The 27000-nt window shown below is 47.3% G+C and overlaps 1 protein-coding gene across 1 annotated transcript in view; it reads right to left on the bottom strand.

The window, feature by feature from the left end:
- The window catches only part of kcnn1a (potassium intermediate/small conductance calcium-activated channel, subfamily N, member 1a), a 128367-nt gene extending 108534 nt beyond the window's left edge, over positions 1 to 19833 (bottom strand). Inside the window, exon 1 of the mRNA XM_080212629.1 lies at positions 19699 to 19833. Within this exon, the coding sequence (XP_080068755.1) occupies positions 19699 to 19833 (135 nt within the window). The remainder of the gene's footprint in view (positions 1 to 19698) is intronic.
- Between the last annotated feature and the right edge of the window lie 7167 nt (positions 19834 to 27000).

Here is a 27000-nt window from a genome sequence, read left to right as displayed (position 1 = left end):
TGTGGTCTTGGGCAGAGCAGGAGCCATACCAAGCTGTGATACAACCAGAAAGAATGCTTTCTATGGTGCATCTGTAAAAGTTGATGAGAGTCGTCACTGACATCTCGAATTTCCTTAGCCTTCTGAGAAAGTAGAGGCATTGGTGGGTTTTCTTAACTATTGTGTCGGCACAGGGGGGTCAGGACAGATTGTTGGTGATCTGGACACCTAAAAGCTGGAAGCTTTTGACCCTTTCTACTTCATTCCCATGGGATCTCTAATTGGCTGCATCCCATGTCACCAGGAATCCTGCAACAGGAGTGTGACATCGGTGGGACCAGAAGATCCCACTGGCGTGAACAGCCGTATAATTCCAGGCAAGGTAGATTTAGGCGAGTTTAATTTTGTGTTTCTCTGTAAGATCATTAGTTAGTTTCATGTGAAATGAAGGTGCCTGCATGTCTGTGGGCTTTAGCTTCATTTTAAACTGCGCCTGCATTGTGATTAGAGAGTTTACAACGTGAAAACAAACAAGCGCGAAAAGAAAGACTCGGCAACCAACCGCCACTCTGAGTTAGAAAGTGCATTTGCGTTTAGTTTTAAGCTGGACCCAGTAGTAGTTGGAGCCAGCTAGCTGGAGAGGAAGCAGCTCTCACAGAAACTACCAGAAGCAGGACACTGGAGTAAGGGCAAAGAAAGCAAATCCTAGGTGTTAAAGAGCAGGTTATTCTAGCAAACAGTGAATGAGGAGTCCCAGGAAGACTGACGTCAAAGGGACAAAGAGCTGGAATCTGATCAAGATACTGTTCACTGAAATTAAAGTAAGAGACAGAGAGAGGATCCCAGTTAAAGAAAGCACTAAAAGGTGCAGACCTCGAAAAGTCAGCTAGCGAGAGGCCAGACATCTGAGGGAATCCTAAGGTCGCCAACGTGTTAATACAGCCTGTGATGCAGAACTGTTCTGTTGGCATGGCTGAGAGATTGTGTAGAAGCTTGAATAGACAAGGTGTTCCAGAGCAGAGAAGTACTGAGAGGAGAGGTTGAAATCCTGGAAGTGGATCTTTGTTGAAGAAAGCACTATTTGGGAGAAGTTTCTAATTGTTTTGCCAAGACTGGAATTTGGAAACACTTGTGTGGAAGTCAGAGAGTCCAGTGAGATGACTTGGCTTACAGTGTGATGGGGATTTAATGAGAAATCCGCTGAAGATTGTACCTGCCACTTGGTTTCAGAGTGTGGTGTGTCTGACCACAGTTGACCTGTTGGTTTACTTGGACTGTGTACTTACTGAGAACATTAGAGTATAAGATCTATTTTATAAGTTGAGTTATCCTTACAATGCTGTTTACAGCTGTGAAGATGTAGCTGGGGGGTGACAGAGCAGAGTGTTACAGGCAATCTTTTCCTGTCTTTAGGCTAAGATCAAGTGTAGTATCGACATGCTGTACTTGGTTGAAGTCATTAGGCTACATTTTAGCTTCATTTGAAGCAATTTTTTAAAACAGCATCTCGGCCTTTTGGCTAAGATGCAAATTAGATCAAACCTTGGAGGAGGAGCTCTATCTACTCCAATCAGCTTGGATCATGTAGGTCAAGCCCAAGATAAGAGGTGAGAGCCCTGTCTTGTCAGCTTGGATCAGGAATGTCTCAACTTATTGAGACTCTGAATTGGACTCGATTGGATTGAATTGGAATAAAAACATTAATCCAGAAACTCAACTATTGATCTGGAGATCTGGGTTCAAATCCCACCACAGCAGAATTTGAATTCAATAAAAATATCTGGAATTAAGAATCCACTAAAGACCATGAAATTATTGTTGAAAAAACTCATCATCTGGCCTACATGTGACTCTAGAGCCACAACAATGTGGTTGACTCTCAACTGCCCTCCAAAGGCAACCAGGGATGGGAATAAATTCTGGGCAGCCAGCGTCACCCACGTCCCACAAATGAGTAAAAAAAAGTTTTAGCAGTCCTGAAACTCTGATCATCCATGTCTCTTTAAAAGAAACAGAAGTTTCCAACTATTGAGTCAAGGTTCCATTTTGGGGCTTTCCTGTCCAATAGTATCAGCTGGCACCACGTCAATGGGCATGTCTCATAGGATTACACTGCATCCACAGTACAGAGCCAGGCCATTCGGCCCAATCAGCCCATGCTGGTCTTTATGTTTCCCTCGTGACTCCTCCCATTTATCCTCATCCAAATCTACCATCTTTTTCCTCTATTCCCATCTCCTCCAGGCGCTTGTCTATCCTTCTCCCTTCAACGTATCTATACTGTTCACCCTCCCTGTGGGAGTGAGTTCCACATCCTTATCACTCGAAGTAAAGGAAATTCTCCTGAATTCCCGATTGGATTTCTTGGTGACTGTTTTATTTTGACAGGCTTGAGTTCTGCTCTTCCCCGCATGAGGAAGCATTCTTTCCGTATCCACTCAATCAAAACCATTTAGAATTTTAAAGACCTCTTCTGCTCACCCCTCAGCCTCTTTTTTCAAGAGAAAAGGGACCCAGCTTGCCAATCCTTTCCTGATATAGAATCCTACACATTTCTGACATCATCCTCGTAAATCTCTGCTCCCTCTCACAGTGCCTCAAATGTCCTTTTTACAACACGGTGGCCAGGACTGCACACAATACTCAAAGTGAGGTCTAACCAAGGTTCAGCATAGGTTTAACACAGCTTGCTACTTTTCAGTTCTGTCCCTCTGGAAATAAAGGCTGGTGTTGGATTGACCTTTTGTTTCTTTCTGGCTACATTAACCTGGCACATAACTTCAAGTGCATATGTATTGAGAGATCCCATTCTCCCTCTACCTCACCCAAACACACACCTTTCAAGTAACAAGTAACCTCCCTAAGTTTCCTAATAAAATAATTTGATTTGATTTATTATTGTCACACGTATTAACATACAGTGAAAAGTATTGTTTCTTGTGCGCTATACAGACAAAGCATACTGATCCTAGAGAAGGAAACGTGAGAGTGCAGAATGTAGTGTTACAGTCATAGCTAGGGTGTAGAGAAAGATCAACTTAATGCAAGGTAGGTCCATTCAAAAGTCTGACAACAGCAGGGAAGAACAGCAAGCCGTTCTTGAGTCAGTTGGTACGTGACCTCAGGCTTTTGTATTTTTCTCCCGATGGAGGAGAGAATGTCTGGGATGCGTGGGGTCCTTGATTTTGCTGGATGTTTTGCCAAGGCAGTGAGAAGTGTAGACAGAGTCAATGGATGGGAGGCTGGTTTGCGTGATGGATTGGGCTACATTCACGACCTATAGTAGTTCCTTGCGAAATTAATGCACTAACTTATATTTATCCATCTTCATTTGTTAATTATTTTGAAAGATGAATGTCCTCCTCACTTTTGACTCTTCCCCCTCTGCCTTTAGAGTCACCCATCCATTTACAAATTGATTCCAAATCCAAATCTTTAATGTAGATTGTGAACGCCAGATGATCCCAGCATTGATCCGTGTGGAACGCCACTTTCCACCATTTATCTCTTGGAATAACAACCCTTTATCGCCCCCACTCTGTGCTTTCCATGTTGAAACCAGTTAGCAAACCAATCTGCCAAAGGGTCATCTGGACCCGAAACATCAGCTCTTTTCTCTCCTTACAGATGCTGCCAGATCTGCTAAGAGTTTCCAGCGCCTTCTCTTTAGGTTTCTGATTCCACCATCTGTTTTTATCCATGAAGTTGATCACATGATGGAATCTCCAGGGTTAAGTGCTGGAGGTGAGTGGGCAGTAGCAGGGGGCAGGTGTCAGACTCCATTCAGGGTGGGAATTCCAAGTAATGGGAACACACAAATCCGTCTGATCTTTTGCTGGTGTCTGGGAATAAAGGCCATTTGGCGAAATTATATTCAATATGTTAATAAATGGATGCTGCAGTCAAGGCAGACAGGCAAAGAGAGTGGGTATAGTTTGGAGAATCGCACTAGCTTTGATCATTTGAATTGCTGTCCCTCATGTCCACAATTTTAGGCCGATCACAGATTCACAGCCTCTTAACAGCAATGATCCAGTCCAGAAATAAAACTCATCTGGAGTGTAACAGGTAACTGGCCAATTACAGTGCATTCACCTAACCAGCAGGAAGCAATTCAAGGTTGTTAATTAAACTGTGCTTTTTTAAAAATGCTGATCCCATTGTAAAACCCAACGTGGCCCAATTTAAACCTCAGGTCAACACGAGAAGCGATCATGCAGTAATATTAGAGCTGATTTTTCTCCCCAAACATCTGGAGCTGCTTCTTTTACAGGAACAGAAGGAGACCATTCAGAGCCTTGAGCTTGTTCCAATGTGCAATTGGGATCATGTCTGATCTGTATCTAACTCCATCTTCCCGCTTTGGTTCTGTAACCTTCAACTCGCCTCACCAAACCCAACAAACATTCAGCAGTCTCAGGTTGGACAATTTTGCCAATGGTCACCTGGAACTGACAGAGTTCCAGATTTCTACTCTGTACTGTGTGAACAAGACTCCCTCTCACTGGCCCTGGGTGGCCTGCAGGCTCGATCCCGCCACTCCATGCCCGCTCCCCCCCCACACCCCACCCCCTTTTCCCACACCCCTCGACACCCCCTCCCCTCTCCCACCCCACACCCCACCCCCTTTTCCCACACCCCTCAACAACCCCCCCCCCACCCCACACCAGAGGAAATAGTTCCTCTTTACTGACCTTATCAAATTCTGTCTCTAGCTTCCAATGTCTCTGTGGACATCACAACATTCCTGCTCTGATTTTGAGCACATTCCCCCCACCCCCCCTCAACCCCCCCCCCCCACCTCCCCTCCGCCCCCCCTGCCCCCCCCCCAACCCCGGTCCCCCTCACCTCCCCCCCCCCCCCCCCCACCTCCCCCCCCCCCCCCCCCCGAGGCCCCTCTACAATCAGTTGCGAAGGCAGCACATGGAGGCCAAGTGTGGTGATGGGATTAATTTATCAGCCGCTAACCATAAGGCCATAAGACCATAAGACATAGGAGTAGAATTAGGCCACTCGGCCCATCGAGTCTGCTGTGCATTCAATCATGGCTGATTTTTTTCTCATCCCCACTCGCCTGCTTTTCCCCATAACCCCTGACCCCGTTATTAATCAAGATCCTACCCATCTCTGTCTTAGAGACACTCAATGACCTGGCCTCCATAGCCTTCTGCGGCAAACAGTTCCACAGATTCACCACTCTCTGGCTGAAGGAATTCCTCCTCATCTCTGTTTTAAAGGATCGTCCCTTTAGCCTGAGGTTGTGCCCTCTGGTTCTAGTTTTTCCTAGTCGTAGAAACGTCCTCTCCATATCCACTCTATCCAGGCCTCACTATATCCTGTAAGTTTCAATAAGATCCCCCCCTCATCCTTCTAAAGTCCAACGAGTACAGACCCTGAGTCCTCAACCGTTCTTCATTCGACAACGAGAGCCAAGCCACTTGCTCAGCAGTGGTCTTTTCACAGAAGGGTTTTGGGCAATGCGTAAACATTTCGCCAAAGGAGAAGTTTGGGACATCAATTGGACACTGACACAATTTGAACTTTGTGTCATTGGATTGGAGCCTGATCTCAGCCTCTCTCAGGAAATGCTGCACCTGGGGAGGCCTCCTCTGAGCCCATCAATTAACCAACAGGCTTCCCCATCTCGCCCTCCCACCCTAGTTATGACTTGATGGGGTGGCACAGTGGTTAGCACTGCAGCCTCACAGCGTCAGGGACCCGAGTTCGATTCCCGGACTTGGGTCGCTGTCTGTGAGGAGTTTGCACATCCTCCTTGTGCCTGTGTGGGTTTCCTCCAGATGTTCTGGTTTCCTCCCACAGTCCAATGATGTGCAGGTTAGGTGGATTGGCCATGCTAAATTGCCCCTTGGCATTTGGGGATTAGCAGGGTAAATACATCGGGTTATGGAGATAGGGCCTGGGTTGTACTGTGGATGGTGCAGCCTTGATGGGCCGAATGGCCTCCTTCTGCACTGTAGGATTCTCTGATTCTATGATCATTCCCTCATTCACCCCAAATCTGTTATCCAATTGCTGGGAGCTGCTTGCTGCAGTCTCCCACCGCCTCGTCCTGCATCACTGTTGTGATGTCAACTCAGACCACCAATTCTGTTTTATCAGTAGAACTGTGCTAATCAATCCCCTAAAGGCCCAGTGTTCCTCTGAAACTTAGGTGCTTCATCACACACATTTTCATCCTTCGGTACAGAGTTTTTAAATCAAAGCGTACACTTTACAAATGAATACAGTATGGGGACGGTACCATGCACCTTGCATGGGAACCGCTGCCAGATTCCCAATATAACGGTCAGAAAAATAAAATTCTGGACAGAATAGGTTATTAATAAAATTGTTCCTTTTACCACTCCCCCCCCCCACCAAATAAACAGTGATTCTGTACAGTTACACATTAAATGATCCTTACCCTGAATTAACAGTGACTCTGTACAGTTACACAGTGAGTAATCCTTACCCTGAATAAATAATGACTTTGTACAGTTACACAATGAATGATCCTTACCCTGCTGAATAAACAGTGACTCTGTACAGTTACACAGTGAGTAATCCTTACCCTGAATAAATAATGACTTTGTACAGTTACACAATGAATGATCCTTACCCTGCTGAATAAACAGTGACTCTGTACAGTTACACAATGAATGATCCTTACCCTGCTGAATAAACAGTGACTCCGTACAGTTACACAGTGAGTGATCCTTACCCTGCTGAATAACGAGTGACTCTGTACAGTTACACGGTGAGTGATCCTCACCCTAAATAAACAGTGACTCTGTACACTTTCTCAATGAGTGATCCTTACCCTGAATAAACAGTGACTCTGTACAGTTACACAGTGAGTGATCCTTACCCTGAATAAACAGTGACTCTGTTACGTAGTGAGTGACCCTTCCCCTGCTGAATAAACAGCGACTCTGTACAGTTACACAGTGAGTGATCCTTACCCTGCTGAATAAACAGTGACTCTGTACAGTTACACAGTGAGTGATCCTCACTCTAAATAAACAGTGACTCTGTACAGTTACACAGTGAGTGACCCTTACCCTGCTGAATAAACAGCGACTCTGTACAGTTACACAGTGAGTGATCCTTACCCTGCTGAATAAAGAATGACCCTGTGCAGTTACACAGTGAGTGATCCTTATCCTGCTGAATAAACAGTGACTGTTCAGTTTAATTCCAGCATGTTACCTTTATACAGGACTGAGGTGCATAGCGGATAAGTCATTTTGAGAGAATCAGAAGTGTATTTTCGGCAGTGCTGCTGTTGAATGGTCTGTTTTTCCTGAGAATCTGATCAAATGGTCAAGGGGACACTGAAATGATTTGCTACCTGGGGCAGTCTGTTAATACACAATAATATTTGTTCAAGAACGCAAGATCTATGATTCCCTGTTTGACTCATTGCAAATCTTTTCCAGGAAAACATGTCAAGGGTTGCCCGGAGCAGCTAATGATGCTCAGAAACTGCAGTTACGGCAGTAACATTCAGATTCACTCCTCACTGCATATTTCAGACTGACTTCCCGGAACAGCTAACATCCCATCCACCAGTCACAGGCTCGGAAAATTTCTGATATCACACCATGTGATTTGGCAAAGATGATATCGGGGTTTGTTACACTGAAAGCAACAAGGGAAGGGATGCTTTAAATGCAAGACATCGCTCTGAGTGTCATCACTGGCAATGCAGTGTAAAGGTGGGTGTGTGAACAGCACAATGCAGTGTAAGGGTGGGTGTGTGAACATTTCATACTGTGCTCACTAAAACTGTGAGTAACAACCAGAGGAACACCACAGAATCTTCTCCCCCCAAACATGGATTCTAGAGTGATTCAGCACTCATAGGGGCAGCTCTGACACTTTATACTGCTGGGTACATGTACTGTACCGCAGTGTTAAACAGTGACAGACCCATCCCCACCAGTACTGCACCCTAGTGTTATACAGTGACAGACCCAGACCCATCCTCACCAGTATTGTAGCCGTGTGTTATAGTGACAGACCCGTCCTCACCACTACTGTACCCCAGTGTAATACAGTGACAGACCTGTCCCCACAGTACTGTACCCCAGTGTTATACAATGACAGACCAATCCCACCAGTCTTGTATCCCAGTGTTATATAGTGACAGACCCGTCCCATCAGTACTATATCCCAGTGTTATACAGTGACAGATCCATCCCCACCAGTATTGTATCCCAGTGTTATACAGTGACAGACCCGTCCCACCAGTCTTGTATCCCAGTGTCATATAGTGACAGACCCGTCCCATCGGTACTATATCCCAGTGTTATACAGTGACAGATCCATCCCCACCAGTACTGTATCCAGTGTTATATAGTGACAGACCCATCCTCACCAGTACTATATCCCAATGCTTTATGATGACAGACCCATCCCCACGAGTACGGTACCTCAATGTTATACAGTGACAGACCCATCCTTACCAGTACTGTACCCAGTATTATACCATGACAGACCTGTCCCCACCAGTACTGCACAGCAGTGTAAATCAGTGACAGACCTGACCCCAACAAAACAATGACAGGCCTGTCCCCCCGGTATTGTACTGCAGTTTGATAATGATAGATCCGTCCCCATCAGTACTGCACCCCAGTGTTATACAGTGACAGACCAATCCCCACCATTTCTGTACCCAAGTGTTATACAGTGACAGATGCGTCCCCACCAGTACTGTACCCCAATGTTACAGTAACAGACCCATCCCCGACAGTACTGTACCCCAGTTTTATACAGTGTCAGTCCTGTCCCCACCTGTACTGTACCCCAAAGTTATAGTAACAGACACATCCCCAACAGTAAGACTGTCATCTTATACAGTGACAGATCCATCCCAACCAGTACTGTACCCCAGTGTTATAGACTGACAGACCAATCCCCACCAGTACTGTACCCCAGTGTTTTACAGTGACAGATCTGTTCCCACCAGTACTGTACCCCAAAGTTATACAGTGACAGCCTCAGCCCCACCAGTACTGTAATCCAGTGTTATACAGTGACAGACCCATCCCCACCAGTACTGTACCCCACAGTTACACAGTGACAGATCCATCTCCACCAGTACTGTTCCCCAGTGTTAAACAGTAACAGACTTGTCTCCCCAGTATTGTACCCCAGTTTGATTTTGACTGACCCGTCCCCACCAATACTGTACTCCAGTGTTATACAGTGACAGACCTGTCCCCACCATACTCTATACCAGTGTTATAGAGTGACAGACCCATCCCCGCCAGTACTGTACCTTAGTGTTATACAGTGACAGACCCATCCCCATCAGTACTGCACCCGGTTGTTATACAGTGACAGACCCATCCCCATCAATATTGTATCCCAGTGTTATACAATAACAGACCAATCCCCACCACTACTGTACCTCAGTGTTATATAGTGACAGACCTGTCCCCACCAGTATTTTGCAGCTGAAAATATATAATTTCAATTTACAAGACGGTGTTTGTTTTAGATACACATTTCTTGCCTGGGACTCTCTGGGTTGCGAATGTTAGCTGATAAAACCTCCCCTGCTCTGTAATGAGGTTTGATATTACCACGCACGGTGCTGAAAGTCTTGGTGCATCAGCCCACACACCCCATCCAGCTGCATTCTCCACTCGGCAGTGGATACCAGTGGATTTAGTGTTTGGCACTGCAGGTGTTTACCAGCTGATGCTGTTCACTGTGACCCACGTATCGGAATTAGACAACACCCTCATGAAAGCTTACCGGAACACCCACTGGAATTCCAAATGTGTCCTCCAGTCATGTGAGGCTCCACATGGGGACGACAGCTTTCTCCCTGTGCTCTGTACAGATTAACGCAATGTCTAACGGAGCAGTCACTGATGTAAGCTTTGTTGTGATTATGTGTGGAATCATAAAATGATAGGGCACCGGAGGCCATTCAGCCCATTATGCCTATGCCAGCTCTTTGAATGAGCTATCCAATTAGTCCCGCTTCCCTCTGGTCCTTCCCCAGGGCTTGGTAAACCTTTCCCCTTCACATGTTTTCCGATTTTCTTTCCAAAGTTATTATTGGATCTGCTTCCACTGCTCTCTAAGGCAGTGGCTTCCAGATCACAACAACTTGCTGCGCAGAATGCCCTGAACGGTATAGTGCCTTTTCTAATGTGCTTTTTCTAATGTGACTTATTTGCAATATTTTTACCGCTTGGCCTCCCACTTGCAGTACTGAGGTGTGCAGGAAGGTCAAGGTGTAGGAGAGGAAACTACAAACAAGAACTGGGGGCTAGAACTTTCGATTCAATGGCCTGTCATCTCTGAGAGGAAAGGAAGGATCAAGGTGTTAAACATCTGGCAGCCAGCTGGTGAAGGAGGTGACCAGAAATCTAGCTTCACTCAGCTTTAGACTGATTCACAAAATGAAACATGACAAATTTACAGCGTCCAACTCTCCAACCCACCCCTGCGTCAATAACAGTCTCTTTGTACCTCCTGTGTTAAACCCTTAACCAATGAGTTGTTCCATTTGAAAAGGTGCTCTATAAAGAAAAAGATTTTAAAGGAAACTTTTAAACATAAATGAAAATGTCATTCTGGTTATTAATGATCTAACCCAGCCCTCGCCAGCCCCGAATAGTTGCAGAAAGCCTCAAACTTATTGGTGGACACAGCATGTGCCCCTTCCCCAGCCTCACCCAGGCACAGACCTAACCACAAGAGGGAGACTGGCGGGCAGCCCACGTAACACCCCCAACTGCCCACTGGCTGGATCTCTTAATGGTCACCTCGACCCATAAGCTGCTCTACAATGAAGCAGGTCCCAAATCCATCCCGTGCTATTGGCACACATCTAACGTTCCTGGGATGTCCACCCAACCAAGCCAATTGATGCCCTCCAATCCAACTGAGTCTATTCCCCAACCCAACTGAGCCAATTGATGCCCATCCCCCCAACCCAAGGCATACAAGTTGCTGTGGCAACAGACACTTTTCCACACATGTTGTAGTCTTGAGCCATGGGCTCCAACGTTTTGGCATTGCATTGGTTGAACAGGAATCTCTCCCACTCTTCCTTGCCTGCTATTGGTGGAAGGGTTTGCAGGTTAACACTCAACCTGTTTGGCCGAGTTATAAACTCACCTTCCTTGACCATCCAGTCCTGAGGTGGGATTTGAACCCAGGGGTTCTAGCTGAGAGATAGGAACACCACCCACTGAACCACAGGACATCCCAAAACTGCAAGTCATGATCCAATGAGTTCCTCCAACTTGTAGACACTTACTTTCGACAATTGACACAAGGGAGCTTAGATTTACCAGAGTTTCACATTCCCACCAAATGACCGGTTTGCATTTAATCAGGAACCTTCCAGTACGTCAGCACATTCCAAAGTGCTTACGGTCAGTGAGGTACTACTTGAAGTGTAATCACTGTTGCAACATTAGAAAATGCAGCAGCCATGTTGTGCACAGCAAGCCTTCACAAAGAGCAATGTGAGAATAAGCAGATGCTCTTTTTTTTGGGTGGGTTAGAAAGAATGCTTTCTATGCAGCAAGTTGTTATGATCTGGAATCCGTGGAAGGGGCTTTGGAAGCTGATTCAATATTTCAGAGGGAAAGTGGATAAATACTTAAAAAGGAAGATTTTACAGAGTTATGGGGAAAGAATGGGTGAGTGGGATTAATTAGATAGCTCTTTCAAAGAGCCACCCTGGTACAATGAGGTAAATGGTGTAATTTATATATGATATTTTATATATACACATATTTTGTATTTATTCACACACATATATAATAGTGTGTATATACATACACATATATGGTATATATTATATATAGAGTCATAGAGGTTTACAGCATGGAAACGAGCCCTTCAGCACAACTTGTCCATGTTGCTCTTATTTAATTATTTATTTTAAACCCCTAAGCTAATCCCAATTGCCCACATTTGGCCCATATCCCTCTATATTCATTGAACCCATGTAACTATCTAAATGCTGTTTAAAAGACAAAATTGTACCCACCTCTACTACTACATCTGGTAGCTTGTTCCAGACACTTACTACCCTCTGTGTAAAAAAATTGCCCCTCTGGACACTTTTGTATCTCCCCTCTCACCTTAAACCTACTCCCTCTAATTTTAGACTCCTCTACCTTTGGGAAAAGATATTGACTATTTAGCTGATCTGTGCCCCTTATTATTTCATAGACCTCTATAAGGTCACCCCTCAGCCTTCTACACTCCAGAGAAGTCCCAGTCTATCCAGCCTCTCCTTATAACTCAAAATCATAGAATCATAGAACCCTACAGTACAGAAAGAGGCCCTTCGGCCCATCAAGTCTACACCGAACACAATCCCATCCAGGCCCTACCCCCATATCCCTACATATTATACCCAGTAATCCCTCTAATTTATGCATCCCTGGACACTAAGGGGCAATTTCTTAGCATGGCCAATCAACCTAACCCGCACATCTTTGGACTGTGGGAGGAAACTGGAGTACCCAGAGGAAACCCACGCAGACACGAGGAGAATGTGCAAGCTCCACACAGACACTGACCCAAGCTGGGAATTGAACCCAGGTCCCCGGAGCTGTGAAACAGCAGTGCTAACCACTGTGCTACTGTACCGTGATGAACTCAATCCATCAAGTCTTGGTAGCATCCCAGTAAATCTTTTCTGCCCTAGTTTCATAATATCCTTACATAGTGTATATACACACACATATGGTATATATAATATATACATACACACTATATGTGTGTATGTACACTACACATAATATACACACCTTTGTGGGCAGCATGGTGGTTAGCACTACTGCCTCACAGCGCCAAGGACCCAGGTTCAATTCTGGCCTCGGGTCACTGTCTGTATGGAGTTTGAATGTTCTCCCCGTATCTGTCTGGGTTTCCTCTGGATGCTCCAGTTTCCTCGCACAGTCCAAAGATGTGTGGGTTAGGTTGATTCGCCATGATAAATTGCCCCTTGCTGTCAGGATGATTAGTGGGGTATATATATGGGGATTGTGCCTGGGAGGGGTTGTCGTTGGTGCAGACTCGATGGGCTGAATGGCTCTTTCTGCTCTGTAGTGATCCTATATGGTTTTATATATGGTATATTGGTATACATATATCCAACAGTGCATGTTGTGAAATGTACAATATCATTACTGGATTATGCATCGTCCTGAAATATTGCAATGTACAGAAAGGTAGAACTTTTATTTTGCACGTCCTCAGAATATCCCAAACTGCTTCACAGCCACACAATTCCTTTTGAACCACAGTTAGGGAGCCAGACACAACAGCCAATTTGCACACAGCAAGATCCCGTGAACACCAAAATGAGCTGTATAAACAATGCCGTAAACAAAAGCATAGGGGGATTCTTCACCACAGGGATAGCTTTGAAAAGCAAAGAATTTATGTTACACTCACATCGACTGTACTTGAAGTCGCAAAAGCAGCTCCAGTCTCTATAATGTAGAAAGGCTACAGAGGTACAGGAGAAAATGCCAAAGGATTTACTAGAATTACAACAGAACTGAGGGATAGTAACTGTCAGGAAAGGCTTAACAAGCTGGGACTTTTTCTTCAGAAAAGAGAAATGGGGTAGGGGTTGTTGGGAGGGAGGGGAGTGGGGGCTGCTGAGGTGGGGGCAGCAGGGAGGGGGGTGGTGAGTGTTCTAAGGGGTTATGAAATGGTTTTTAATCAGGTTGACATAGAGAAGGTATTTCCACCTTCAGGAAAGGCTAAAATCAGGGCCATAAATATAAAATAGTCACCAAGAAACCAAATCAGAAATTCAGAAGTAACTTCGTAAGAGAGTGATCAGAGCGTGGAACTCAGAACCATGGGGAACGCTGAGGTGAATAACACAAATACAAAGGTTAAGCTATCTAACCACATGAGTGAGATATAAATAGAAGGACATTATAATGGGATTAGGTAGAGAGGGGTGGAAGGAACACTAGCATTTACCTGTTGGGCTGAATGGCCTCTTTCGGTACTGTAAAAGCTATGTAATGTGACCTGCTTTAGCTGGTGTTTACTGAGCGAGGAATATTGGACTCAAGACACTAGGACAATTTTCCTGCTCTCTTTAAAACGGATCCTTCTACTTAAATTTGATTAAATGAATGAAAGGCAGCAGCCCGCTGTTCATTCTGGCATGAACTGCAAATTAACACAGGCTCGAGCCCAGAGAGGGAAATGTTAGCAACTGGGCAATCGCAGCACTGCAATGGCCAACAACATCACCCATTTCTATTGCACTTTAACTCAAAAAGAACGGTCATAAATAGTGTCATGTGAAATCAGGCTAGGAGAAAAAGAAACAATAAGTGAGTTTCAGAGGAGGAGGGAGAGATATTTGGGATGAAAGGTGGTGGGGGGAGAGGGAGATGGAAGGAAAAACACGAGGGTTAGAGAATGGGAGATTGTGGGAAGAGGGAGGCCCATCCACCAGCTTCCCAGAGCAGGTCAGCAATGCCCATCTTCCAACACTGGGTATTCTCGAATGAACAACCACAGCAATGATCAGTGGAGGCAGCGAGTTATTTCACCTGATATTGCAGATCTGTGAATGTCTAAGACGGTGACTAAACAGAGGAACATAGGAACAGGAAGAGGCCATTCAGCCCCTCGAGTCTGATCTGCCATTCAATTAGACCATGGTTGACCTGAATCTCAACTCCATCGCAGCACCTTGGCTGCGTAACAACCTCCCTTCCTATTGTTCTCCATTCTGAAATTTAGAATTAATCCTCAACCTCAACAAGCCATTGGAAGAAGAGATTGTTCTAGATTTCCACTCCCTGTTTTGTATGTGTGGGCAGCGCAGTGGCACAATGGTTGGCACTGTTGCCTTACAGCGCCATGTTGGATTCCCTGCTTGGGTCACTGTCTGTGCGGAGTCTGCTCATTCTCCCCATGTCTGTGTGGGTTTCCTCCAGATGCTCCAGTTTCCTCCCTCATTCTGAAAGACGTGCTGCTTAGGTGCATTGGCTGAGCTAAATTCTCCCTCAGTGTGCCTGAACAGACACCAGAGTGTAGCGACTAGGGGACTTTCACAGTAACTTCATTGCAGTGTTAATATAAGCCTGCTTGTGACACTAATAAATAAACTTTAAACTTTAAGAGTTTATTTCCTTGCACCACTCCTACATGGCCTGCCTCAAATTTTAAAGTTCTGCCCCCTTGTTCTGGACCTATCGCTTCAGAGGAAATAATTTCTGTCTATCACCCTTATCAACGCAGGTCACATCTTAAACCCATCAATCAGATCATCCCCAACCTAAATGCTAGTCTGTGCAACCCGTCCTCATAATTTAACCCTTTTAGCTGCACTATAATTCGAGTGAATCTGCACTGCACCCTGCCCCCATCGCCCCCACGGGTGCTCCAGTTTCCTTCCACAGTCTGAAAGATGGGCTGGTTAGGTGCATTGGTCGTGCTAAATTCTTCGTCAGTGTACCCCACCACCCCTCACGCTATCGCGCCACCCCCCCCCCCACCGCCGCGCACCCCCCCCCCCCCCCCCCCCCACCCCCCGCCACCTCCAAGACCCCAACACATACTTTCTGAGATGCAGGACCCAGAAATGGATGCAATATTCCAGAAGCAATTTGCCAGGAGCTTCATTTAACTATAGCGTCATTTTCACACTTTATGTTTAATGAGAAGCTCCCCCCATTAGCAATGTGCAAGGATCTTTTCACCTGAAGGATATAACAGGTGCGGAATGAGTTGCTGGGGAAGAACAGAGCACTGCACCATATCCAACAAGGTCAGGAGATATTCCTAGGGTTATTTACCTCTGGGAGTGCACTGGTTAATGGCTGGTGCACAATTCTTTGCTGCTTTTTGTTAGGGTGATCATCAGCCCACCTCTCTGAATGAGGCAGTGATGCAGCTGCAGTAGCAGGGTGAAAGATTTGGATTGCTGCATTGAAAGGCCAGTCTTTCAAAGTCCCTATGCAACCATCTGAGGCATTGTGTGCAGCCAATGTGACTTGCAAAATGGGGCAGCGCACCTGCAATTTCCCAATGCCCGTGAACTGACTGTGTGGGGCCTAGTCAAATTCACCTTCAAATTCACCTTTTGCCAACAGCAAATCTACCCAACACCGAGTAGGTGGGATTGAGGGACTGAGTGAGCAAGTGGAATTGAGGGATGGAGTGAAATGGAGGGATTGAGAGATAGTGTGAGATTGAGGATTGAGGGATAGAGTGAGAAGGAGGGATTGAGGGATAATGTGGGAATGTGGTTAGGTGGACACTGAGGGGCTGTTGGGTGGGGGTAGATTTCTTTGGGATGGCTTTCCTATTCCAGGAATTGCTGGCAACAGACACCATGCAAGAGACTGAGTGTGTGATACAGAGACTGAGTGTGATACAGAGACTGAGAATATGATACAGAGACTGAGTGTGAAACAGAGACTAAGAATATGATACAGAAAGGGAGTGGTGCAGAGACTGAAAGTGTGATACAGAGACTGCGAGTGTGATACAGAGACTGAGTGTGAAACAGAGACTAAGTGTGTGATACAGAGATTGAGAGTATGATGCAGAGACTGAGTGTGAGATATAGAGACTGAGAGTGTAATACAGAAATTGAGTGTGAAACAGAGACTAAGTGTGTGACACAGAGACTGAGAGTATGATACAGAGACTGAATGTGATAGAGACTGAGTGTGATACAGAGACTGAGTGTGATGCAGAAAGGGAGTGTGATGCAGAAAGGGAGTGTGATACAGAAAGGGAGTGTGATACAGAGACTGAGAGTGTGATGCAGAGACTGAGAGTGTGATGCAGAGAGGGAGTGTGTGATACAGAGACTGAGTGTGATCCAGAGACTGAGTGTGATACAGAAACTGAGTGTAATACAGAGAGGGAGGGTGATTTAGAGAGGGAATGTGCTACAGAGAGGGATCTGTGTCCTGTCAGTTATAATGGAATGTTGTTGAATATTTAATTCTACATATATTACATTCAGCTTCTGCTTAGGAGGAATCTTCAGGATAATCTTCTCAGCCTCAGTCCCTTGGGCATGTTTTAAATAAAAATCTAAATGCAGGATGTTAAAGTTACATTAAAATCTTCACATAATTAATACTTCTGATTGATGTAGAGTGGGGTCAGTGAGAGACAGGTCTTTCGACTCAGCCCCAGAGAGGACTCTCTGTCCAGCGCCTGACAGGACTCTGTCCAGCCTCGGACAGGACTCTCTGTTCAGCCTCAAACAGGACTCTGTCCAGCCTCGGACCTCCAAACAAACATTCAAACACATACTGGATTTTCAAAGCATTTGCTTCAATGTTGGGGTTTTCATGAGGGACACTGAGTGTTCCAGGAAAATACAGATTCCTGTCACCCCAGTGAGGCGCAGATTGGTCTCTTCCTCCCTGCTTTCTGATTTTTTTATATATTAAACTGTGCAATTCAGACTGGAAAACGCTTCAGAGAGGATTTCCTCTCCCGCAAGCACCAGAAACAACTTCTCAACACCCGAGACATCGCCAAACCGGATCCAGGGGGATCTGTAATAAACATACACGGGATAGGGAGGTCTGAGGGATTTCTCCGAAAGGATTTTGCTTTTACCAGTTAACCCCTTTAGCCGCAGTGACTCTCACAGAGAGAATGACAGGTAAAGCGACGGAGTTCTTTAAGGCAGAACTGGAACCCCAGCCTTTCAGCTCAGTGCACTGTGTGTGTGTGTGTGTGTGTCTGTGTGTCTCTCTCTCGCTGTGTGTGTGTGTGTGTGTGTGTCTGTTTCTCTTTTTCTCAGTGTCTCTCTATCTATATCTCTCTGTCTCTCTCGTTGTTTCTCTCTCGGTATCTCTCAGTATCTCTCTCACTCACACTCTCTCTCACCATCTCTGTATCTCTCACTCTCTGTCTCTCTGTATCTCGCTCTTTGTCTCTCTCTCTCTGTCTGTCTCTGTCTCTCTCTCTCTCTGTCTTTCTCTCTCTCTTTGTGTCTCTCGGTCTCTCTCCGTTGGAACCTTTCTTTCTCGGTTAGAATTGGTTCTGTATTTAGTGAGACTGTCGCGCCGCGATATCAGAGAGGCGTTAGGATGCAGCAAGCTTCACTCTGAGATCCCCATCAGAACCTGCACCCTTCACATTCCCCTCAAACACATTGATTTAAAAAAAAATCAACAGCATTGCGACTTCCACCGCCTCGGCCTCTCCAACACTGACTAAAGATTTACCCATCAGATCCCTCTCTCACACACACACACAGACACATATACACTGACACATACACACTGATACACACACATTGACACACACACATTGACACACACACATGGACACACACGCTGACACGCACACACATATACACTGACACACACACACATTGACACACATACACTGACACACACACATTGACACACACACATTGACACACACATTGACACACACAAATTGACACACAGAGACACACACACTGACACTGACACACATACACTGACACACAGACACTGACGCACACACAGACACACACACTGACGCACACAGAGAAACACACACTGACACACACACACGCACACAGACACTGACACTAACACACACAGTTACATACACACAGACACACACAAAGCCATTCACACACAGACGCTGACACACAGGCTCTCTCTGTCTCTCATACACACAATACAGGGACATCTGCACTAGGTTTCGGATGATTAAGCTCACCCTGAGGCGATGGATAGTCTCTCTCTCTGGGTGCAGATTTTTCCTACTGCAGGATTGCCGCCGTTACCTGGCGCAGGTTAGATCCCGGGATAAACATTCACAGATACAGACACAAGAAACCGGACTCTCTAATCACCTGTGTGTGTCGATCTATTCCTCTGTACATCTCTCTCTGTATCGCTTCCCTTTCTGTGTGTGTAAGTGAGCCTCATATCTGTTTCTATTTCCTGGCCTCTGCCTGTCTCTGTATGTGTAGCTCTTTCTATATCTGTGTCTCTCTGTCTGTCTCCCTGTGTCTCTTTGTCCCTATGTCTCTGTTTCCCTGTGTGTGTCTCTGTGTCTCTCTCTTTCCGTGTCTCTCTCTGTCCGTGCCTGTGTCACTCTGTCACTGTGTGTGTGTTTCTGTGTTCACTGTACTTGTGCGTCTTTCTCTTTGTCCCTGTGCCCCTATGTCTGTGTTCCCTGTCTCTGTGTGTCTCTGTCTCCATGTGTGTACCTATTCCTGTCTCTCCCTTTTTCTGTCTCCCCGTTTGTGTCTCCCCCTGTCTCCCCGCGTGTGTCTCTCAGTCTCCCTGTGTGTGTGTGGATGTGTGTGTCTGTCTTCCTGTGTGTGTCCCTCAGTCTCCCTGTGCATATGTGTGTGTGAATGTCTTCCTGTGTGTGTGTCTCAGTTTCCCTGTGTATGTGTGTGTCTGTCTTCCTGTTTGTGTCACTCTCTCTGTCTCTCTGTCTCCCTGTGTCTCTCTCTCTTTCTCTTTCTCTGTGCCTTCCTGTGTGTGTGTCTCTCTCTCTGCTTGTCTCTTTTTATCTCTCTCTCTCTCTGCCTCCGTGTGTGTGTGTCTCTCTCTATCTCTGTATGTCTCTTTACATCTCTCTCTGTCTCTCTCTGTCTCCCTGTGTGTATATCTTTCTATCTCTGTATGTCTCTTTCTACCTCTCTCTCGCTCTTCCTTTCTCTCTCTGTCCTTTCTGTGTGTGTGTGTGTGTGTGTGTGTCCGAGCTGCTTACCTGGTACTCTGCAGCCTGGCTCTGGTGACTGTGCCAGCAGTGTTTGTGCCCACACTGGTTCCTGTGTTGATGCTGGCAGTGTGTCCCGCGGCCCGAGCCTCCAGCTCCCGGTTCCTCGGCAGCCTCTGGTTCCATGGCAGTGCCGGCTGCGCACTGCACCGCGCCCGGGAGCTGCGCCACTCTGGGGCATTGCTCAGCCCTCCTGCCCAGGCTGCCAGCCTCATTGGCCGGCCCGACCACAACAAGCCGCATGACGTTACCTTTAAACACCCCCTCCTCCTGCCACACAATTAAAGGCGCCTCTCACTCACTCAACCATCCCAGAATATTAACCAATGGGGGAAAACAGATGGAGAGATCAAAATTAAAATGTAATTCACTATCCAATCCTGGGGGTAGCAGTCACAGAGCAGCAGTGATCATTCCCCTAGACTTTCATATAAACTCAGATTAGCCATCACTTTGGAACCTCCACTGTCCTGGGTGTGGATGGACAGGGTTAATAGGAATCAGTGTTTATTGGAATGAGGTTAAGGGGTTAAAAGGTCCAGGAGGGCAGCTCATCCATTCCTCCCTAATCTTCAGTGATATTCTGCCCTGGGCTCGAAGCGATGGAGATACTCAGGTGGATTGGATAGTCCTCAGTACATCCTTACTCAGCGACAGGTGATTGGATAATTTCTGAGATTCAGCTTTCGAATCGGTCCAATTCCTATATGAAAATAAAATTCCAGAGGTTACATTAGGTTCAACACTGGCAACTTTCATCCTAATTGGAAATAATGAGACATTGGGTGGCATGGTGGCACAGTGGGCACAGTGGTTAGCACTGCTGCCTCACATCGCCAGGGACCTAGATTCGATCCGCAATCTCAGATCACTGTCTTTGTGGGGTTTGCACATTCTCCCCATGTCTGCGTAGGTTTCCTCTGGGTGCTCCAGTTTCCTCCCACAGTCTAAAGATGTGCAGGTTAAGTGGATTGGCCACTCTAAATTGCCTCTTAGTGTCAGGGTCATTAGCCAGGGTAAATGGAAGGTGTTATGGGGTCATGGAGATAGGGCCGGTGTGGGGTTGTGGTTGGTGTGGATGCAATGGGCTGAATGGCCTCCTTCTGCACTGTTGAATTCTATGATAACTTCCAGATCACTGCAAATCGCTGCGTCAAAAAAATCCTCATCTCTCCCTTCTGGTTCTTTTGCCAATCAACTGCAATTTGTGTCCCTCTGGTTACTGATCCTCCTGCTATTAAAACTCCTGTGATTTATAAACACCTCGATTAAATCTCCTCTTAACCTTCTCTGCTGTAAGGGGAATAATCCCAGCTTCTCCAGTCTCTTGACGCGAACTAAAGTTCCACATTTCTGGTAATATTCTAGTACGCTGTCTAGGGCACCCTTCCTATTGTGTGGTGTCCAGAATTGGACAACACTTCTTGCAAAAATTACGCTATTTCATAAAATTTATGAAAGTACATTCCAAATGAGTTGGAAATTGCAGAAAGTGCAATAAAAACTCAACAGATCTTCCATTCTGCAGTTCCTCAACACAATTTCAATACTCTTATGTGATTTACGATTTACATTCCTTGTCACACAGGCAGAGGGGATTCGATACAATTCCCTTCCTCTCTGTTCACTGTGGCTAAAAAGCTTCACACAGTGGCCTTTCCCCGCTGCACCATGGCAGCAGCACCTGCTCCAAGCTTGAGAACATCCCTCAGCACATAGTCCTGGGCTTTGGAATGCTCCAGTCTGTAACACTCGGTCGAGGACCATTCTTTGCACTGGAAAATCAACAAGTTTTTTGAGCAGATCAAAGCATGTCTTTCACTGAACTGCAGCAACCGCTGATGTTTGTCTCAGTGTGCGTTTCTGGAAGCAGGCGGTGGAGCGTAGCATCCCAGGGAACTGCCCATAGAGAGCAGAGTCCCTGGGAACTGATTGTAGATTGCAGAGTCCCTGAGAACAGCCTATAGAGCGCAGAGTCCCTGGGAACAACCCATAGCGCATTGAGTCGCTGGGAGCAGTCCGTAATGCAGAGTACCTCACCACAGCAATAGAGCACAGAGTTCCAGGGAACAGCCCATAGAGTGCAGAGTCCCTGAGAGCAACCCGTACAGCACAGAGTCCCAGGGAATAGCCTGTAGAGTACAGAGTCCCTGGGAATAGCCTATAGAGTGCAGAGTCCCTGAGAACAACCCGTACAGCACAGAGTCCCGGGGAATAGCCTGAAGAGTACAGAGTCCCTGGGAATAGCCTATAGAGTGCAGAGTCCCTGAGAACAACCTGTACAGCATAGAGTCCCGGGGAATAGCCTGAAGAGCGCAGAGTCCCTGGGAATAGCTTATAGAGCACAGAGTCCTGGGGAACAGCCTATAGAGCACAGAGTCCTGGGGAACAACCTGTAGAGCACAGAGTCCCCGGGGAACAGCCTGTAGAGCACAGAGTCCCGGGGAACAGCCTTTAGAGCACAGAGTCCTGGGGAACAGCCCGTAGATTGCAGAGTCCCTGGGAACAGCCTGTAGATGGCAGAGTCCCTGGAATAGCCTATAGAGCACAGAATCCCTGGGAACAGCCTATAGAGCACAGAGTCCCTGGGAACAGCCTATAGAGCACAGAGTCCCTGGGAACAGCCTATAGAGCACAGAGTCCCTGGGAACAGCCTGTAGATCGCAGAGTCCCGGGGATCAGCCCGTAGAGCACAGAGTCCCGGGGATCAGCCTGTAGAGCACAGAGTCCCGGGGATCAGCCTGTAGAGCACAGAGTCCCGGGGAACAGTCTATAGAGCACAGAATCCCTGGGAACAGCCTGTAGAGCACAGAGTCCCGGGGAACAGCCTGTAGAGCACAGAGTCCCTGGGAACAGTCTATAGAGCACAGAATCCTTGGGAACAGCCTGTAGAGCACAGAGTCCCTGGGAACAGCCTATAGAGCACAGAGTCCCGGGGAACAGCCTGTAGATCGCAGAGTCCTGGGGAACAGCCTATAGAGCACAGAGTCCTGGGGAACAGCCTATAGAGCACAGAGTCCCGGGGAACAGCCTGTAGAGCACAGAGTCCCAGAGAACAGCCTGTAGAGCACAGAGTCCCAGGGAACAGCCTGTAGAGCAAAGAGTCCTGGGGCACAGCCTGTAGAGCACAGAGTCCTGGGGAACAGCCTGTAGTTCGCAGAGTCCTGGGGAACAGCCTGTAGATCGCAGAGTCCTGGGGAACAACCTATAGAGCACAGAGTCCCGGGGAACAGCCTGTAGAGCACAGAGTCCTGGGGAACAGCCTGTAGAGCACAGAGTCCCGGGGAACAGCCTGTAGATCGCAGAGTCCTGGGGAACAACCTATAGAGCACAGAGTCCCGGGGAACAGCCTGTAGAGCTCAGAGTCCCAGAGAACAGCCTGTCAAGCACAGAGTCCCGGGGAACAGCCTGTAGAGCAAAGAGTCCTGGGGCACAGCCTGTAGAGCACAGAGTCCCGGGGAACAGACTGTAGAGCACAGAGTCCCGGGGAACAGCCTGTAGAGCACAGAGTCCCGGGGAACAGCCTGTAGAGCACAGAGTCCCAGGGAACAGCCTGTAGAGCACAGAGTCCCGGGGAACAGCCTGTAGAGCACAGAGTCCCGGGGAACAGCCTGTAGAGCACAGAGTCCCGGGGAACAGCCTGTAGAGCACAGAGTCCCGGGGAACAGCCTGTAGAGCACAGAGTCCCGGGGAACAGCCTGTAGAGCACAGAGTCCCGGGGAACAGCCTGTAGAGCACAGAGTCCCGGGGAACAGCCTGTAGAGCACAGAGTCCCGGGGAACAGACTGTAGAGCACAGAGTCCCGGGGAACAGCCTGTAGAGCACAGAGTCCCAGAGAACAGCCTGTAGAGCACAGAGTCCTGGGGCACAGCCTGTAGAGCACAGAGTCCTGGGGCACAGCCTGTAGAGCACAGAGTCCTGGGGCACAGCCTGTAGAGCACAGAGTCCTGGGGCACAGCCTGTAGAGCACAGAGTCCCGGGGAACAGCCTGTAGAGCACAGAGTCCCGGGGAACAGCCTGTAGAGCAAAGAGTCCTGGGGCACAGCCTGTAGAGCACAGAGTCCTGGGGCACAGCCTGTAGAGCACAGAGTCCTGGGGAACAGACTGTAGAGCACAGAGTCCCGGGGAACAGCCTGTAGAGCACAGAATCCCTGGGAACGGCCTATAGAGCACAGAATCCCTGGGAACAGCCCGTAGAGCACAGAGTCCCAGGGAACAGCCTGTAGATCGCAGAGTCCCAGGGAACAGCCTGCAGAGCACAGAGTCCTGGGGAGCAGCCTGCAGAGCACAGAGTCCCGGGGAACAGCCTGTAGAGCAAAGAGTCCCGGGGAACAGCCTGTAGAGCAAAGAGTCCTGGGGAGCAGCCTGCAGAGCACAGAGTCCCGGGGAACAGCCTGTAGAGCACAGAGTCCCGGGGAACAGCCTGTAGAGCACAGAGTCCCGGAGAACAGCCTGTAGAGCAAAGAGTCCCGGGGAACAGCCTGTAGAGCACAGAGTCCCGGAGAACAGCCTGTAGAGCAAAGAGTCCCGGGGAACAGCCTGTAGAGCACAGAGTCCTGCATCACAGAGCTGCTTGAGATGAACCTTGACAAATGCCACTGCATTTCTCTTTGGATCCTCTTTGCAAAGGAACATGTCACAAGGAGGTGAACAACAGTCTTCCTCACCACAGTCACCTTGAAGGCAATGTGCAGATGGGGTGAGATTTCAGGTGAGTAGGAAGGAGCTTTCTCAGCACCAGGCAAGCTAGGTCTTGGTGCTTCTTTGAAAGTTCTGCCGATGAAGCATTCTGTTCAATGACTTTAACAGTCCACTCAGGAAACCAGCTGACAGGATCCACCGTCTGCTTTGTCTTCAGAGCCTCGAGAGTGCTACCGACTGATGGACCTGCGGCCAAAGCTGTTTTTCTGCACAAACCTTTCCAGGTGGTGTGGTATGGTCCAAAACTTGGCATATTCTGTAGCAACCTGGCCAGATACGTCCTTCACCATACTGGAGACAGGTAGAACCTCAGTACGTGGTGACACTTGGTGTTTGTACACTGACAGTCTACACATACCTTGATGCAGCCACACACAAAGGTGGCCATCAGTATGAGGGCAAGGTTGGGCAGGTTTATTCCTCCATTATCTAGAGGTTTGTACATTATGTCCCTGCAAACACACTCCATTTTCAACCTCCAGATAAAGCAGAAGATGGCTCAGGTGATTGGCTTGGGACAGGAATGCGGAATGAGCCAAACCTGTGCCACATAAAGCAGCATTGAGAGTATCTCACACCTGATGACCAGGTCTGACCCGCAATGGAGGTCATTCCCACATGTCCAGTTTTTGTTTTACCATAGCTACTCACTCTTTCCCGTCTTTAGCACGTGTCTCGATACCTCGATAGAGAGTTTAACCTATTCCGAAGGGTTCAAAGGCCTTGATCATCTTGTCCAGAGTTAACCATTTGTCAAACCCTCTCTCATATGGTGGTGTAAGACCCCAGTGATAGAGGGCAGGAAAGGAGGCTGTGCAGTCTTCACCTCAAACATTCTGACATGAAAGGTTTTGCTGAAAATGTCAAACTGCGATGACATCTCCCATCTGGCTGTTCCTCATAGATCCTCTGACACAATATTTCAGATTAAGCCAACTCCCTTTTGGAAGTTAGTATGGAACCTGCCTCTAGTGCCCTCTGAAGCAGCACATTCCTGTACGTACCCTGTTGTCTATAACAAGCTGGTAATATTATTTATTTAATTCTGAAATTTAGGAGTTTCAGAGACACATGACCTCACACATATCCGAATATCAATTTGCACTTATTCACTGCGGTGTGTAAATAACAGTCTATCCTCCACCCACAGATGCTTCACCAGTAATGGTGCTGCCCACAGCATCCCCAGAATGAGCTTGTTAGATGTGAAAATGAGGAGGGGGGAGAGAACATTCGGATGCTGGAACATCAATGAATTCAGCTGAACTGAATGGTCTTGAAGGCTTGTGCTCCAGAACCTGCCGTGCCCCTAGCCAAGCTGTTCCAGTACAGTTACAGCACTGGCATCTGCCCAGCAACGTGGAAAATTGCCCAGGTTTGTCCAGTACAGGATAAATCCAACTCAGCCAATTACTAACCCATCAGCCTACTCTGGTCATCAGTAAAGTGATGGAAGGGGTTATTGACAGTGCTATCAAGCAGCACCTGCTCAGCAATAACCTGCTCAGTTTGGGTTCTGCCAGGGTCACTCAGCTCCTGACCTCATTACAGCCTTGGTTCAAACACGGACAAAATAGCTAAATTTCAGAGATGACGTGAGGGTGACAGCCCTTAACATCAAGGCCGCATTCAACTGAATGTGGCATCGAGGATCGAGTCCAGCAAAACTGGAGTTGATTAGAATCGGGGGAGAGTCTCCGCTGGTTGGAATCATAGCAGGTATAAAGGGAGATGATTGTGGTGGTTGGAAGTCAATCGTCTCAGTTCCAGCACATCTCTGCAGGAGTTCCTCAGGATAGTGTCCTAGGCCCAACAATCTTCAGCTGCTTCATCAATGACCTTCCTTCCATCATAAGATCAGAAGTTGGGGTGTTCGTTGATGATTGCACAATGTTCTGCTCCATTCATGACTCCTCAGATACCGAAGCAATTTTTGTCCAAGTACAGTAAGACCTGGACGATGTCCAGGTTTGGGCTGACAAGTGGCCAGTAACATTCGTGCCAAATCTAACCTCCATCCCTTGACATTCAATGGCATTTCCATCTCTGAATCTCCCACTATAAACATCCTGGAGGGTAACCATTGACCAGAAATTGAACTGATCCTGCCATATAAATATTGTGGCTACCAGAGAAAGTCAGAGGCTGGGAATCCTACAGCAAATAACTCATCTCCTGACTCCCCAAATCCTGTTCACTGACATGGCACAGGTCAGGACTGCGATGGAATATTCTCCACTTGCCTGGATGGGTGCAGCTCCAACAACACTTAAGAAGGTTGACACCATCCAGGATAAAGCAGCCCACTTGATTCATGCCCCTTCCACAAACATTCACTCCCTACACTACTGATGCGCATCTACAAGATGCACTGCAGGAATTCACTAAGACTCCTTAGGCAGCACCTTCCAAACTCACTACCATCTAGAAGGATAAGGGTAGCAGATACCTGGGAACACCACCGCCTGAAAGTTCCCCTCCAGGTCACTTACCATCTCGAATTGAAAATACATCACTGTTCCTTCACTGTTGCTGGATCAAAATGCTGGTACACCCTCCCTAACAGCACTGTGGGTATAACTACACCACTGG

The sequence above is a fragment of the Carcharhinus amblyrhynchos genome, chromosome 26, assembly GCF_965287045.1.
Source record: "Carcharhinus amblyrhynchos chromosome 26, sCarAmb.v2.hapA, whole genome shotgun sequence".
NCBI lineage: Eukaryota > Metazoa > Chordata > Chondrichthyes > Carcharhiniformes > Carcharhinidae > Carcharhinus > Carcharhinus amblyrhynchos.
This window is presented reverse-complemented; position numbering and strand designations above follow the sequence as displayed.